Source organism: Carcharhinus amblyrhynchos, chromosome 5 (genome assembly GCF_965287045.1).
Source record: "Carcharhinus amblyrhynchos chromosome 5, sCarAmb.v2.hapA, whole genome shotgun sequence".
Classification (NCBI taxonomy): Eukaryota; Metazoa; Chordata; class Chondrichthyes; order Carcharhiniformes; family Carcharhinidae; genus Carcharhinus; species Carcharhinus amblyrhynchos.
Window position 1 is genome coordinate 114,044,713 of NC_137328.1, and position 14,772 is coordinate 114,059,484.

At 44.5% G+C, this 14,772-nt stretch overlaps 1 protein-coding gene across 1 annotated transcript in view; it reads left to right on the forward strand.

The window, feature by feature from the left end:
• The window catches only part of vegfc (vascular endothelial growth factor c), a 184,743-nt gene extending 172,573 nt beyond the window's left edge, over positions 1-12,170 (forward strand). Inside the window, exons 6-7 of the mRNA XM_080189443.1 lie at positions 5,332-5,665; positions 11,597-12,170. Of these exons, the coding sequence (XP_080045569.1) occupies positions 5,332-5,665; positions 11,597-11,717 (455 nt within the window). The 3' untranslated portion in view covers positions 11,718-12,170. The remainder of the gene's footprint in view (positions 1-5,331; positions 5,666-11,596) is intronic.
• Positions 12,171-14,772: the final 2,602 nt, after the last annotated feature.

The following is a 14,772-nucleotide window of genomic DNA, read 5'->3' on the forward strand; positions in this document are numbered from 1 at the left end:
TTTTGACCTGATGGCCTTTCCATCATGCTGTGTTTTCTTCAGTAGTGTGGGCAATATCCCAGTCAAAATGGGGGCTACATTAACAAGGGAGCTGCAAGATACTTTTGGCTGAAGTAAGATTTTCGAATGTTCCCTTCTGGAATAATATAGCCTTTCTTCACTGAACACCAAGATGCCAGCCCTTAACTGGGGAAAATGCAACGGAAACGCAGTAATTGCGTCCAATGACAATCGGCAGCCAGGCCCTGAACAATAAACTGCACAGAGGTTCCATCCATCACTGCGCAGAGATGTCTGAACTGCCAAACGCATTAGAACCAGAGTCCACTGCCATCTGTCCGGCAGCCTAAGCTTGTGCCACTGCAAACCTATGAAGTCTCAGACATTGGCACAGGTCCGGTCTCAGTGTGAGACGTCAGGAGCCCATAGAGGCTCACAAGCAACAGAACAGTTCTTAAACACTACTGGTCTCGAAGCCAAGTTTACTAATTATGAATACAGCACACAGGGATTGGAAGATAAAATTCTACTTGGCTTTGTAAGTGTCTTTCTTTTCACTGTGACCTTTATGCAATTTAGGGATGTCATGTTCTGCTTTATTCACTTTGATTGCTTGATCCCTGCAGAAGCGCAAACCAATATTTGAGCTGTGAAGAACATCTGCTTTGAATTTAAGAGGTCCTGTGATGACGCCATGACTAAAATCATGGACAAATGTTATTTTGCTTCAATCTTTTCAGTTGGAGTTACAGTGAGTTGAAGTATAGAGAGTACCAAGATCGTAGGGTAGTGAGTGGAACCTGGAAAAAGAACAATTAGAACAAAGGAAAGTACAGCACAGGAACAGGCCCTTCAGCCCTCCAAGCCGATCATGATGCCCTAACTAAATTAAAACAAAACCTTTTGCCCTTACTCGGTCCGGATCTCTCTATTCCCTTCCTTTTCATGTACCCATCCAGATGCCCCTTAAATGTTGCTAATGTGTCTGCTTCCACCTTCTCCTCTGGCAGCACATTCCAGGCACCCAGCACCCTCTGTGTCAAAATCCTCGCTCGCATATCTGCTTAAACTTCCTCCCCTCTCACTTTAAACCTGTGCCCCCTTGTAATTGACACTACCACCCTGGGCAAAAGCCTCTGGCTATCCACCCTGTCCATGTCTCATAATTTTGTGGCCCTCTATCAGGTGTCCCCTCGGCCTTTGCCTATCCAGTGAAAATAATCCTAGTTTTTTCAACCTCTCCTCATTGCCAACGCCCTCAAGACCAGGCAATATCCTGGTGAACCTCTTTTGCACTGACTCCAAAACTTCCACATCCTTCTGGTCGTGTGATGACCAGAACTGCATGCAATACTCCAAATAACTGGTTGGATTGAACATTGAAGAGTCCACATAATTCTATATAATCGTTTGGAAGATTCTACTCCATTTTACTCACAATATTTACCCTGGAATAGCTGAATTTATATTACCCTTATCAGTCTGTCATAAACAGCAAAGACACAGAGCTGATTTACTGAGTTCCTTGCTGTACAGCCTTCTTGATTGTATACCGCAGAGTCTAGATTTTCCAGGTGACCTTGTTTTAATGCTGGTCAGGAAAGTTAGGCTCTTCAAATTATTTCCAGAGCTTTGCACGTTCTCATCGTGACTGCATGAGTTTCTTCTGGGTGCTCCGGTATCTTCACACACACCAAAGGAATGCAGGTTAGAAGGATTGGGCCATGTTAAATAATTGCCCCTACATGTCAGGGGAATTAACAGTGGGGTTACGGAGATAGGGCCTGCTTGGGATTGTTGTCAGTCCAGGCTTGGTGGGTCAAATAGCCTCCTTCTGCAATGTAGCGATTCCATGATTCTATGAATAGTGAGGAGGATAGGATAGATGACCAAAGATGTAGGTTGTAAATAGCTTTTGAAAAGCGAAGAGAGAGGCTGACAGTTTAGAGAGGGACTTCTACAATTTAGGGCTTAGACACTGTGGGCATTGTGCTAGATCCTCAAAATATTTTGTCAGTTACTTGAAAGTGGCAAACAAGCCAAAGGAACAAGAAGTTTTGGGTGAAAGCAGAGCTGGAAACTTAATATCAGTAGTTATATTGGAGCCTGGGTTGTGCAGTAGAGTGGCCCTGGTGTCCAACCCTCTGATGTTCAAAGTCCTTCTAGGAAACACTTCATCTCCCAATTCACCCCTGCATTTGTACCCATGAGATTCAAAATTTACTGTTAAGAATTCCACTTATGTTACCTGTGAGAATGCCTCAAAATCCCGAAGGTTGTCTTGAAACGCTGGTTCCTAGTGGTGTACATGTCATTGGAGTAATGTGAAGAACCATGTACAGTACAGTGAAGAACCAGTACCATCGCTGTGCAAACAATTAATAATGAGTATTTATCAAAGTAAAAGAAAGGGGAAAAAAACATGTGACAAGAATATACTCATTGACTATAAGTATATTAAGCATGCCGTTGTATTTGAAATTTGTTCCCAAAGTATTCCCTGAACTCATGGAGACCCCTTTTCCCAAACAACATCCAATTTAGTACCTCTATAAGTCAAACCCAGTTCATTGTTGCCACACAATACAACTTTGATTTCCAAGTCTGGGGGAATTCTTTTCCTAGTTCAGTAAAGGTGCAAAGCTGTATCTTTCAAGGAGATTCTCTGCAGTCTGTCATGGCTCCAGATGTTGGATGGAATAGGCCTCCGTGGCTCTGATCATAGATGGAACTGGCTTCTTTGAAGATTAGATAGCGACAGCCTGTCTAACTATTGGATCAAAAACTAGCCTCATTCCCCAATGGGACTATTAATAGTTACATTATTCAGTTTCTTTGATATTCCATCTTGTGGATTTGGCTATCTCTTTTATTTCTCACCTTTAGAAGTTATCATTCATATTGCCCCACTGATCACTGGAAAACAATGCTTCTGATATTGCAATTCACACCTCAATTTCTCTAGATGCCTGCTAATCTTGTTACTGGGCAAATTGCAACTCATTATTCCTCTAGATATCTGCAAATCTTGTTACCTGCCTTGTTATTTTCTCCTCCTCTCAAGCTCAACTGTCAATCTCATCTACTTGCTAAAACGTTAACATTCCCATGTGGGCAAGTACAGCTAAAGGTCTATGTCTTAATTAAAGACCAGAATTTTATCACCTTACCCACCAGGGAAATTGGAGTGGGTGAGGGGCGGAACTTGGAAAGGTCTGTTGACCTCGGGTGGGATTTTACGGTTTCAGGACGAGCGAGGTCGTAAAATCCGACCCTTAATACTGGAGTTCTGAATTTTTGTACAGTTAAAGGAATTAGAATTGGCTGATCATTATAATGGTAAAAGTCAAGTTTACACAGCTATTGATGAATATACTTAATAACTGGCACTAGATTTGTACAACTCAAATCTACAAAGGTATCTGTTATGAGCTGTCTGAGGTAGACCTTCTAACCCACTGAAAGAAGATCTGCATCATATAGCTCAAGAGGAATCTGAGACAGTGACTGAGGCTTTGAAAAGGTGATATGATGAGTCGGAGTGTATGGCATGCTCTAAAGATGAGCTGTTGACACCTAGGCAGCTTTGAACTAACTTGTATAACTTTTTAAATCAATTTATGGGCATCGCTGGCTAGGCCAGCATTTTTGCCCGTCCCTAGTTGCCCTCCAGAAGCTGGTGATGAGTTGCCTTTTTGAACTGCTGCAGTCCCTAATCAACCCTAATAATAGCCAAGCAGTTACTGTCTTCCACCGGGGAAAGGTGGTTCAGAGATGACGGGCCTGGACTTGAAAGATGGAATCTAAGTTGATCTTATTGTGCAGGATTGGGAATGTGATAGCTGAACAGGACAGATCCCCAGCACACCTCCCACAGGGTACGTTTCATACATGATTAACCAGCCTGGCTCATTAATGGCAAGTAGAAGGTTCACCGTGTTTCTGGAGCCTGGACTCCTTCCAACGTAGACGTGTGGGAGTTAATGGCCTGAAAATAATCCAGATTGGAGAAATATTAGGAAGTTTACATTACACTGGAAGGTTATGCAAGTTACACTGGGCTTAACTCTTGTCTGTGCAATGCCTGTGCCACAATGGTCTGGGTTTAAATAAGTGGTGTTTGTACCATTTCTGTTCTTTAGCTCACTTATTAATGCATAGATTGTGCTCACTTATCCTCCAATATCCCCTGATTTTTCCTTCTGAATATAAAAAATAATAAAAGAAAGATTGCGTTCACGTAGCGCTCTTCACAACCTCAGGCTGTCCCAGACCACCTCAGAACCACAAATTTGCAAAAGTGTCGTCACTGTTGAAAAATAGAAGAGTGTGGCAGCCAAATAGGGCACAGCAAACACCCCACAATCAACAATGTGATCATAATCTATGTGAAGGTGTTTGGAGTTAAATATTGGCCAGGACACCAGGGAGAACAAAGAACAAAGAAAATTACAGCACAGGAACAGGCCCTTCGGCCCTCCAAGCCTACACCCAGCATGCTGCCTGTCCAAACTAAAACCCCCTACATTTCCGGGGACCATACCCCTCTATTCCTATCCTATTCATGTATTTGTCAAGACATCCCTTAAAGGTCACTATGATATCTGCTTCCATTACTTCCCCGAGTTCCAGGCACCCACCACCAAAACATCTGAGCAAAAAAACATTTCTCGTACATCCCCTTTAAATCTTGCCCCTCGCGCCTTAAACCTATACCCCATAGTAATTAACTCTTCCACCCTGGGAAATGCTCCTGACAATGCACTCTGTCCATGCCCCTCATCATCTTGTAGACTTCTTCTTGTAGAACTCCCATACCCTTCTTTGTAATAGTCCCATCGGATCCTTTACGTCCACCTGGGATGACAAAGGGTCAGGTATGGTAGAAACCACTGTGTTTTGAGTGAGAATGAGGCCTTGGTGCCGAGGCTTACTCAAAAAAGCAAGAGGAGAAATGATATTATTGTCAATGTGTCTGGACCCCTTGACTTAAATGAACATTTCAGTGGGAGGGATGAACATTTTTGTTGGGTTTTATGAAGGACATAGTTATCTTGCTCAGACATCCAAATCTATTTAATTGGTGAAGGATCTAGAAAAATTAAAAAATGGAAACTGCGTACCCATCGCAAAGCTGATCTGATCATCCATGTTACTCTGTGACATCTGTCCAGGCAATGTTTGATGCAGAAGGGTGGAAAAGGAAAATTTGCCTTCACGCTCTCGCATCAAGCATTTTATGAAATGCGAATGCATAATTTTCTGGTGGATTTTCCAATTTTTTGAGGCCTGTTCCCTTACAGAACGTGTCTGCTTTTATTCCTTTCACAGACGGAGACACCAGCTTCTACAGTGTCTGTGGGCCCAATAAAGAACTCGATGAGGATACTTGCCAGTGTGTGTGTAAGGGAGGCCGCCATCGCACACGCTGTGGACACCACAAAGAGCTAGATAAGGACTCGTGCCAGTGCGTGTGCAGAAACGGACTGTATCCCGCCATATGTGGCGCCCACAAGCAATTCGATGCAGATACTTGCGAGTGCATTTGCAAAAAAAGCTGTCCGAGGAACCAGCCTTTAAACCCAGTAAAATGCGTCTGTGAATGTACAGAGTCTCCAAATAAATGCTTTCTGAAAGGAATGAGGTTTCACCCTCCCACTTGTAGGTGAGTGTTGTGCCAGTTTACATCTTAGGTGAGGCTTGCATTGTTCCAGGGTAATATGAAAAGCAAGTTGTACTTGAATGCTTTGAGACATTTTAACAATGATTCTTTTTTTTATTTGATTTATTGTCACATGTACTGGTATACAGTGAAAAGTATTGTTTCTTGCGTGCTATACAGACAAAGCATACCTCATAGAGAAGGAACTCCAGTTGGACGTGTTCCTGGAGGTTTCATGACCCCCAAACCCCCAGCTGCCTCATAGAAGCAATTTCTTTCTGTTCTTGATTTCCCAGTTTTTTTTTGCAACAAATAAATAATAGTAGGAAGGGTTATTACTTACGTGGCGAAAAACTGCAGCAGGCGACGGTGCAGAGGGACCTCGGGGTCCTTGTGCATGAGTCGCAAAAACCCAGCTTGCAGGTGCAGCAGGTGGTCAGGAAGGCGAATGGGATGCTGGCCTTCATAGCGAGGGGGATTGAATATAAAAGTAGGGAGGTCTTGCTGCGGCTGTATAGGGCATTGGTGAGGCCGCAGCTGGAGTACTGTGTGCAGTTTTGGTCTCCGTACTTACGCAAGGATATTTTGGCCTTGGAGGGAGTGCAGAGGAGGTTTACTAGGCTGATGCCGGAGTTGAGGGGGTTGAGCTATGAGGAGAGGCTGAATAAATTAGGCTTGTACTCGTTAGAGTTTAGAAGAATGAGGGGAGATCTCATTGAGACGTATAAGATGATGAATGGGATGGATAGGATAGAGGTGGAGAGACTCTTCCCGCTCAGAAAGGATAGTAGGACTAGGGGGCACAGCCTCAAGATAAAGGGGGGGCGGTTTAGAACAGAGTTGAGGAGGAACTTCTTCACTCAAAGGGTGGTGAATCTCTGGAATTCTCTGCCCGTTGAAGTGGTGGAGGCTGCCTCGCTAAATATTTTTAAGACGCGGGTTGATGGGTTTTTGATAAGAGAGGGGATTAAGGGTTATGGGGAGAGGGCGTGAATGTGGAACTGAGCCACGACAGATCAGCCATGATCTTATTGAATGGCGGGGCAGGCTCGAAGGGCTAGATGGCCTACTCCTGCTCCTATTTCTTATGTTCTTATGTTCTTATGAATCAAGAGAGTGCAGAATGTAGTGTTACAGTCATAGCTAGGGTGTAGAGAAGGATCAGCTTAATACAAGATAGGTCCATTTAAAAGTCTGATGTCAGTGGCGAAGAAGCTATTCTTGGGTTGATTGGTACGTGACCTCAGACTTTTGTATCTTTTTCCCGATGGAAGAAGGTGGCAGAGAGAATGCCCGAGGCGTGTGGGGCCCTTAATTATGCTGGCTGCTTTGCCGAGGCAGTAGGAAGTGTAGACAGAGTCCATTGATGAGAGGCTGGTTTTGAAGTGCTATGCTAAAATAAAGATTCATTCGCAAAACGTGGGCACCGTTGGCAAAATCATTGCCCATTATTGCCCATCCCTGATTGACCTTCGAAAGATTGTGCTGGGCTGCCTTCCTTGAACTGCTGCGGCCCATGTAGTGAAGGTGCTCTCACTGTGTTGTTATAAGAAGTTTTGGGATCAAGTGGCAATGATGGAACAGTGATATATTCCCAACTCAGGAATTATACAACTTGGAAGGGATACTCTTCCTCTGTGCCTGCTGCCCTTGTCCTTCTAGGCACGAGTTACAGGTTTTGCCCTGGGAGTGCTACAGTGCATTCTTCAGAGAGTACACAATGTAGCTACAACAAGATGCTGCTGGATGGAATGGTAATTTAAGCAAGTTGTGGACAGCACAGTGGTATAGTGGTTAGCACTGCTACCTCACAGTGCCAGGGACCCATGTTCCATTCACTGTCTGTATGGGGTTTGCACATTCTCCCTGTGTCTGCATGGGTTTCCTCCAGATGCTCCCGATTTCCTCCCACAGTTCAAAGATGGGTGGGTTTTATTGATTGGCCATGCTAAATTGCCCCTTAGTGTCAGGGGCAGAGGGAGTAGCAGGGTAAATATGTGGGGGTGACAGGAATAGGGCCTGGGTGGGATTGAGGTCGGTGCAGAGTTGATGGGCCAAGTAGCCTCCTGCTGCACTGTAGGGATTGTATGCTCAATGCAACATAGGGAGAAGAAGAGGCCATTCAGCCCCTTAGGTCTGCTCCACCATTCAGTGCATTGGGACTTTGGCAGACAAAGTGAGAAGGAAGCTCTAAAGTGAGGGGGAGGCACTGCTTTGGCATATTCAGTTCAAAGTGATCATCCAGTTTGAACCCAAGAAAATTGTAGAAGAATCATAGCATCCCTACAGTGCAGAAGGAGGATATTCAACCCATGAAGTCTGCACCGACCACAATCTCACACAGGCTCTATCCCAGTAACGCCACATATTTACGCTGCTAATCTCCCTGGCATTGTGCAAATGCTAATACTGGCAAAATTTTCAGTTTCTATTTCACATTTTCCAGATGAATGCATCTTGTGCTGGCCCCATCTCACTGCAAATAAGCATCCCTATTTTGACCTATCGCGCAATGCATAATTGCACACCTAAACATGAGAAGCTTAACATAGGGAAGGCAATAGCCTAGGGGTAATATTATTAGACTATTAATTCAGAAACTCAGCTGATGTTCTGGGGACCCGGATTCGAATCCTGCCATGGCAGATGGCGTAATTTGAATTCAATCAAAAATATCTGGAATTAAGAATTTACTGATGACCATGAAAATATTGTTGATTGTCGGAAAAACACATATGATTCACTAATGTCCTTTAGGGAAGGAAATCTGTGTCCTTATTTGGTCTGGCCCACATGTGACTCCAGAGCCGCAGCAATAGGGTTGGCTCACTGCTGCCCACGGGCAACTAGGGATGGGCAATAATCATTGACCAGCCAGCAATGCCCATGCCCCAAGAATGAATAAAAAATATTCAGAAGTTAGTATCGATCGCATCCACAGAATCCCTACTGTGCACTGACTCTCTGAAAGGGCATCCTACCTATGTCCAATCTTCTATCCTAATCCTGTGACCCTGCACATTTCATAGAATCCCTACAGTGAAGAAAGAGGCCATTCGGCCCATCGAGTCTGCACCGACCACAATCCCACCCAAGCCCTATCCCCATACATTTACCCTAGCTAGTCCCCCTGACACTCCGGGGCAATTTAGCATGGCCAATCCACCTAACCCGCACATCTCTGGACTGTGGGAGGAAACCGGAGCACCAGGAGGAAACCCATGCAGACACGGGGAGAATGTGCAAACTCCACAAGCCAGGATCGAACCCGGGTCCCTGGCGCTATGAGACAGCAGTGCTAACCACTGTGCCACCGTGCCAGTAGAATGAATGCTCTGCAAAACACAAAGTTAATCAGTGGATATCAAAACAGTACACAATAAAAAATAAAATCTCCTATGCGTCACTACTTTGCAGTTGAGTAAAACCAACCCTTCCATTATCTTACAAGCTGAGCACACTCTCCAACCAGTTTGTTATTCTTTCCGTGATAAATGGAAGAAAAGGAATATTTTTGGATGGAGACGTCCACTCTATGATTAATTAGTTCACAATCTCATCAGTGGCAGCCAGAATCTATTTCTAACCTCCTGCTGCTAATTTCTGTCTAACTGATGTAACCCTAATCTGCGTCTGTTCACATAATGAATGTCTGTTAGCATAACTGGATCTCTCTGTAATCATGCACTCATGACAGGGGCAAAGCCTCAAGGAGAACTATTTCTAACACAGTCACTTGTGTGTGAAGGTGGAGTTGTTTAATCAGTAAAGTATTTTATCAGCTGCAAAGACAACACGAGGCTTCCTTCCATGAATTTCAAATTTCCCCACTGCTCACATCCTATCGCAGTGCACCACTGTCATTAGTTATTTAACCCACAGCAACCTTAGTTGCTTGTTCAATTAAAATGTGGCCGCCTCTGAATCATAGAGTCTTGGCAGTACAGAAGAAAGCCACTCAACCCAAAAAAGCTTTTTCATTCGGGGGTGGTGGGAATCTGGAATGCACTTCCCGTAATTGCAACCTTTAAAACATACTTGGATGAGTGCTTGAAATATTATAACATTCAAACATATGGGGCAAGTGCAGGAAAATGGGATTAGCACTCCTTCACTGGTAAATATTTTCAGACTCGATGGGCCGAAGGGCCTTTTCTGTGCTGTATGCCTCTATGGAGAACAGTTTTCTGCTTATTACGTTCCTTTGCAAGTAGTGTTCTCCATATATAAAATTGGGTTGGGATCACTGCTGTTACAACAATGATTTCATAAAGGGACAGGATAAGATAGACCATTCCTAACTACTTGTCATCTCAGTAGTTCAAAGCCATGTCCTTAACTAAAAGGAACAAAGGTGGAGATAAACAGTCAAACAGGAAAGTCTAAATGCTCCAGCTCTTGTCACGCATAATTGAGTCCGACTCAATTGCGCTGCACGGTAACACAATGGTTAGCACTGCTGCTTCACAGCGCCAGAGACCCGGGTTTGATTCCGGCGTCGGATGAGTCTGTATGGAGCTTGCATGTTCTCCCCATGTCTGCGTGGGTTTCTTTGGGTGCTCCAGTTTCCCCCCACAGTACAAAGATGTGCAAGTTAGGTGGATTGGCCATGCTAAATTGCCTCTTAGTGTCCGAAGATGTGTAGGTTAGTTGGATTATCCATAGTAATTAGCCATGGTAATGGTTTACGGGGAAAAGGGTGGCCTGGTTAAGATGCTCTTTCAGAGAGAGTTGGTGCAGACTTGATGAGTTGAATGGCCACTATCTGTACTGCAGGGACTCTGTGGTTCTATGGTATTGTGCAGGTTTTGTATGGTATGGTTGGTCTATTTCAATTTTGTGCAGGTTTGAACTCCATTTATTCTAATACTTAATTTCAAATCTCGCTATCATCACTCTGTCTCCAAAAAAGTTACCCCGTGCTGCCAGCCTTTGGAGCTTCCCAATTTCATAACTCACCATTGACTGCGGAGAGCTTTTACTCTACTCCTCCCTCTCTAAACCACTTTGAATCTCCCCCTCTTTCTCTCTTCTTCTGAAAATGATTCTTGATACCTTTCTCTGTGACCAAACTGTCCAAATATCCCATGCGGCTCGATATAAAATTTTGTTTGATAACGTCCCTTTGAAGTGTCTTTTTTTTAACATGAAAAGTTAGAAGCATAGAGAGGACTAGGCCATTCGGCCCTTCGAGCCTGCTGCGCCATTCATTATGATCATGATGGTCATCCAACTCAATGGCTTGATCCCTCCTTCCCTCCCATATCCTTGGTCCCAAGTGCTATATCTAACTGCTTCATGAAAGCACACAATGTTTTGGCCTCAACTGCTTTCAGTGGTCGTGAATTCCATAGGCTGACCACCCTGTGGGTGAAGAAATTCCTCCCCATCTCTGTCCTTCACCCTGTATCCTCAGACCGTGACCCCTGGTTCTGGACATGCCCACCATTGGGAATATCCTTCTTCCATCTATTTTGTCGAATCCTATTGGAATTTTATAGGTTACATAAGAACATAAGAAATAGGAGCAGGAGTAGGCCATCTAGCCCTTCGAGCCTGCCCCGCCATTCAATAAGATCATGGCTGATCTGTTGTGGCTCAGTTTCTATGAGAATTCCTCCCCCGCCACCCATTGTTCCAAACTCCAGTGAATACAATCATAACCGACAACTATGCAGTCCACAGGGTCAAAGTTCCTGCATGCAGTGGTGATAAAATTACTGGGCGGAAAGCGTAGCGGGCAGGATCGGGCCATGCAAAGGCCCGTTGACTTCAGGCAGGATCGTCCAGTCCAGAAAATCCCACCCGCTGGGTCTAGTCCTAAAAATGCTAGTGCAGTCCTCGTACACAAAATGGAATCTCCCATAATGAGAATGATTGACTGTTAAGTAGATTGATCGAGGCAATAATCTTGATTCTTTTTATCTCTCACAGTTGCCACAGGCTACCCTGTGGAGGCAGGTCAAGACGCTGCAACCCAGGATTTTACTTTAGCAGGGAGGTATGTCACTGTGTCCCCACGTACTGGAGAAGACCGCACACTGACTATTATTGATGGTGACTGTCACTTGGCGACAAAGGAACCTTTGTCAGACTTTTACCGGACGCTTCTACTGAAAGGTAGAACATTGTGTAAAAAAAAAACAGATGCCAACTATCTACACCTTGGATCCAGCAGTGCACCAGAGACGCAGGAAAGCCCGAAGTAATCCCAACACTGCATGGTTAAAAGAAAAATGCAGACGTACAATGTAGAAACTTACCTGGAGGCTACAAGTCATGCAGAGAACTTGCCCAGGCTTCATGTGACACACTGATGTCCAAAAGGTCTAGATCTTTTCAAGCTAATTTTTGTTTTTAAGATAATGAATCTATATCTAATTTATTGCCACCAAAATGTTGTGCAACATTCCTGTTCATAACAGTTAACAACTGTAAGAGTTCACTGTGATCAGTATTTTTATATCATGTAAAATATCTTTAAAATAAATGGCAAAAGTGTATTGTACATCCTGTATCCATTTGTAGGATTAAACCACCGTTGTAAGTTGAAGTTATCACTTATCCCAATGCAAAGTTATAAAAAATGTGGGGAAACAGGCAAATAGACAGGGAAACAATAAACTGATGGGATTGAGAGGTTGGATACTGATGGTGGTGGGATGGGAAACTTTGGAGAGCAGCAGATTTACCCACCCCGTCCATGACGATGTCCACCTCTGGCAAGACAGTTAAATCCTGACTTGACAGACTATTTCCCTGGCTGGAGAGTCTAGAACGAGGGGGTCATAAGTCATGATCTTACCCACCTTTCATGCCATGCTCCTGTGTACAGTTCTGGTCACCCCAATATAGAAAGGATATTATTAAACTAAAAAGAGTGCAGAAAGGATTTCCCGGGACTTGATGGTTTGAGTTATAAGGAGAGGCTGGATAAACTGGGACTTTTTTCTCTGGAGCGTAGGAGGCTTAGGGATGATCTTATAGAGGTCCAAAAAATAATGAGGGGCACAGATCAGCCAGATAGTCAATATCTTTTCCCAAAGGCAGGGGAGTCTAAAACTAGAGGACATGGGTTTAAGGTGAGGGGAAAGAGATACAGAAAGGTCCAAGGGGTAATTTTCACCAGAAGGTGATGAGTATCTGGAACAAGCTGCCAAGGATAGTAGTAGAGACGGGTACAATTTTGCCTTTTGAAAAATGTTTAGACAGTTACATGGGTAAGATGGGTACAGAGGGATATGAGGCAATTGGGACTAGCATAACGGTTAAAAAAAGGGGCGGCATGGACAAGTTGGGCCGAGGGGCCAGTTTCCATACTGTAAACCTCTATGACCCTATGCTGCTGCATGTTCGGAGAATTTGGTGGCCAACTAAAATCCATTCACTGCAGTGGGATGGGAAAATCCACTTCATGAACGGTGATAAGATCTCGGCCATAGTTTCGATATAAGAGTCCTCCATTCTGGCTTGAAATAAGGAGAAATTTCTTTACTCAGAGAGCTGTAAAGTTCCCTCACCCAAAGAGCAGGTTGTTGGAGATGTTCAAGACAGAGATCTTTGTATTCCAAGATACCAAGAGAATCAAAGGATTCAGGGAGAGGACACTGGTGCAGGAATTCAGTCATGATCTTTGTGAATGTAAGCTCACTGGGCCACATGACCGACATTTACTTCCGCCAAAAAAAGTGCTAGGATGAAGACACAAAGCATGATGTTCAACCATTAGTTACCCCACACGCAAAAATCTTGACAACTTTCACAAAGGCCTTTTCCCAGGCTATAAGTGTCAATTACAACGGGGCACAGGTTCAAGGTGAGAGGGGGAAAGTTTAAGGGCAATCTGCAGGTGAAGCTTTTCATGCAGAGAGTGGTGGATGGGCTTCCAGAAGAGGTGGTGGAAGCAGGCACATTTTCAACATGTAAGAGTCACCCGGATGAGTAAATGAAATAGGAAGGGAATAGACAGATATGGAGCAGGTAAGAGCAGAAGGTTTTTTATTTAGTTTGGTTAGGGCATCATGGTCAGCAAAGGCTTGGAAGGGCCTGTTCCTGTGCTATACTTTTCTTTGTTCTTTGTTCCGCCAGCTCCTCTGGCAGCGCGTTCCAGGCACCCACTACTCTCTACATGAAAATCCTCCCCTACACATCTCCCTAAACTTTCCCCCTCTCACCTCAAATCTGTGCACTGTTTTTTTTTATTGTTCTACTGATAGCAGTAGATTCCTTACTAGCGCATGGTTCTCTGCAGTTGACTGGTGTGTGGAGGGAGGTTGTGGCTTTTGGGTGATCAGTCCCACTGGACGGCAGGCAGTGCATGCTGGCTGCTTGCCTGACGAGATCTGTGCAAGGCCTGATCAACTTTCCCAGTCAGCCCTCATTTCTGTAATGTCACAGATTGTTCCCCAATTTGGGAAGGGCAGGTGACCAGGTCATTTCTCTGCAGAGTTGAGCCGGAAGTCAAGAGTTGAATGATTTGGGGCGATTGCAATATTTTTTTGTTGCAAGGTGCAACATTCAACGAAGAACTCAGTTCTGAAAGAGTAGGAAATGATGGCTGTCAACCCTGAATACCACCATTAGGTGGCTGAACGTCTCCCCGGCTACTGAAGCATTTCATTCAATATTAGCGACTGGGACATTTTGACAGAATCAATCGCTGGGCAATCCTTTGGAACACTACCACATTGTACAATCTCACAAAGCGTGGAGGCAACTGGTCCATGAAGACTGGTCCACACACTGAAATGGCTGCAGCACCAAGATTTCATCCTACTTGCTTCATCCGCCCATTAAAACCATGTCACCTCCTACAAGAGGAGCATCAAAACAGATAAAAACCCGGGGCTAGGAAGAACCATGTGAATAATCCTCTCTCACCCCACCCCCCGTTGTGAGCAGCTTAGGTAGATTGGCCATGCCACACACTGCCCCATAATGTCCCATGATGTGTAGAGGATGCGTGAGATTACAGGGATAGGGCAGGGGGTTGGACCTGGGTAACATGCTCTGCTGGAGAGTCGATGAAGACTCGATGGGCTGAATGACCTCCTTCTGCACTGAAGGGATTCTATGATAACTGATTGAAACTAATCCAGAAGGTCTCATGT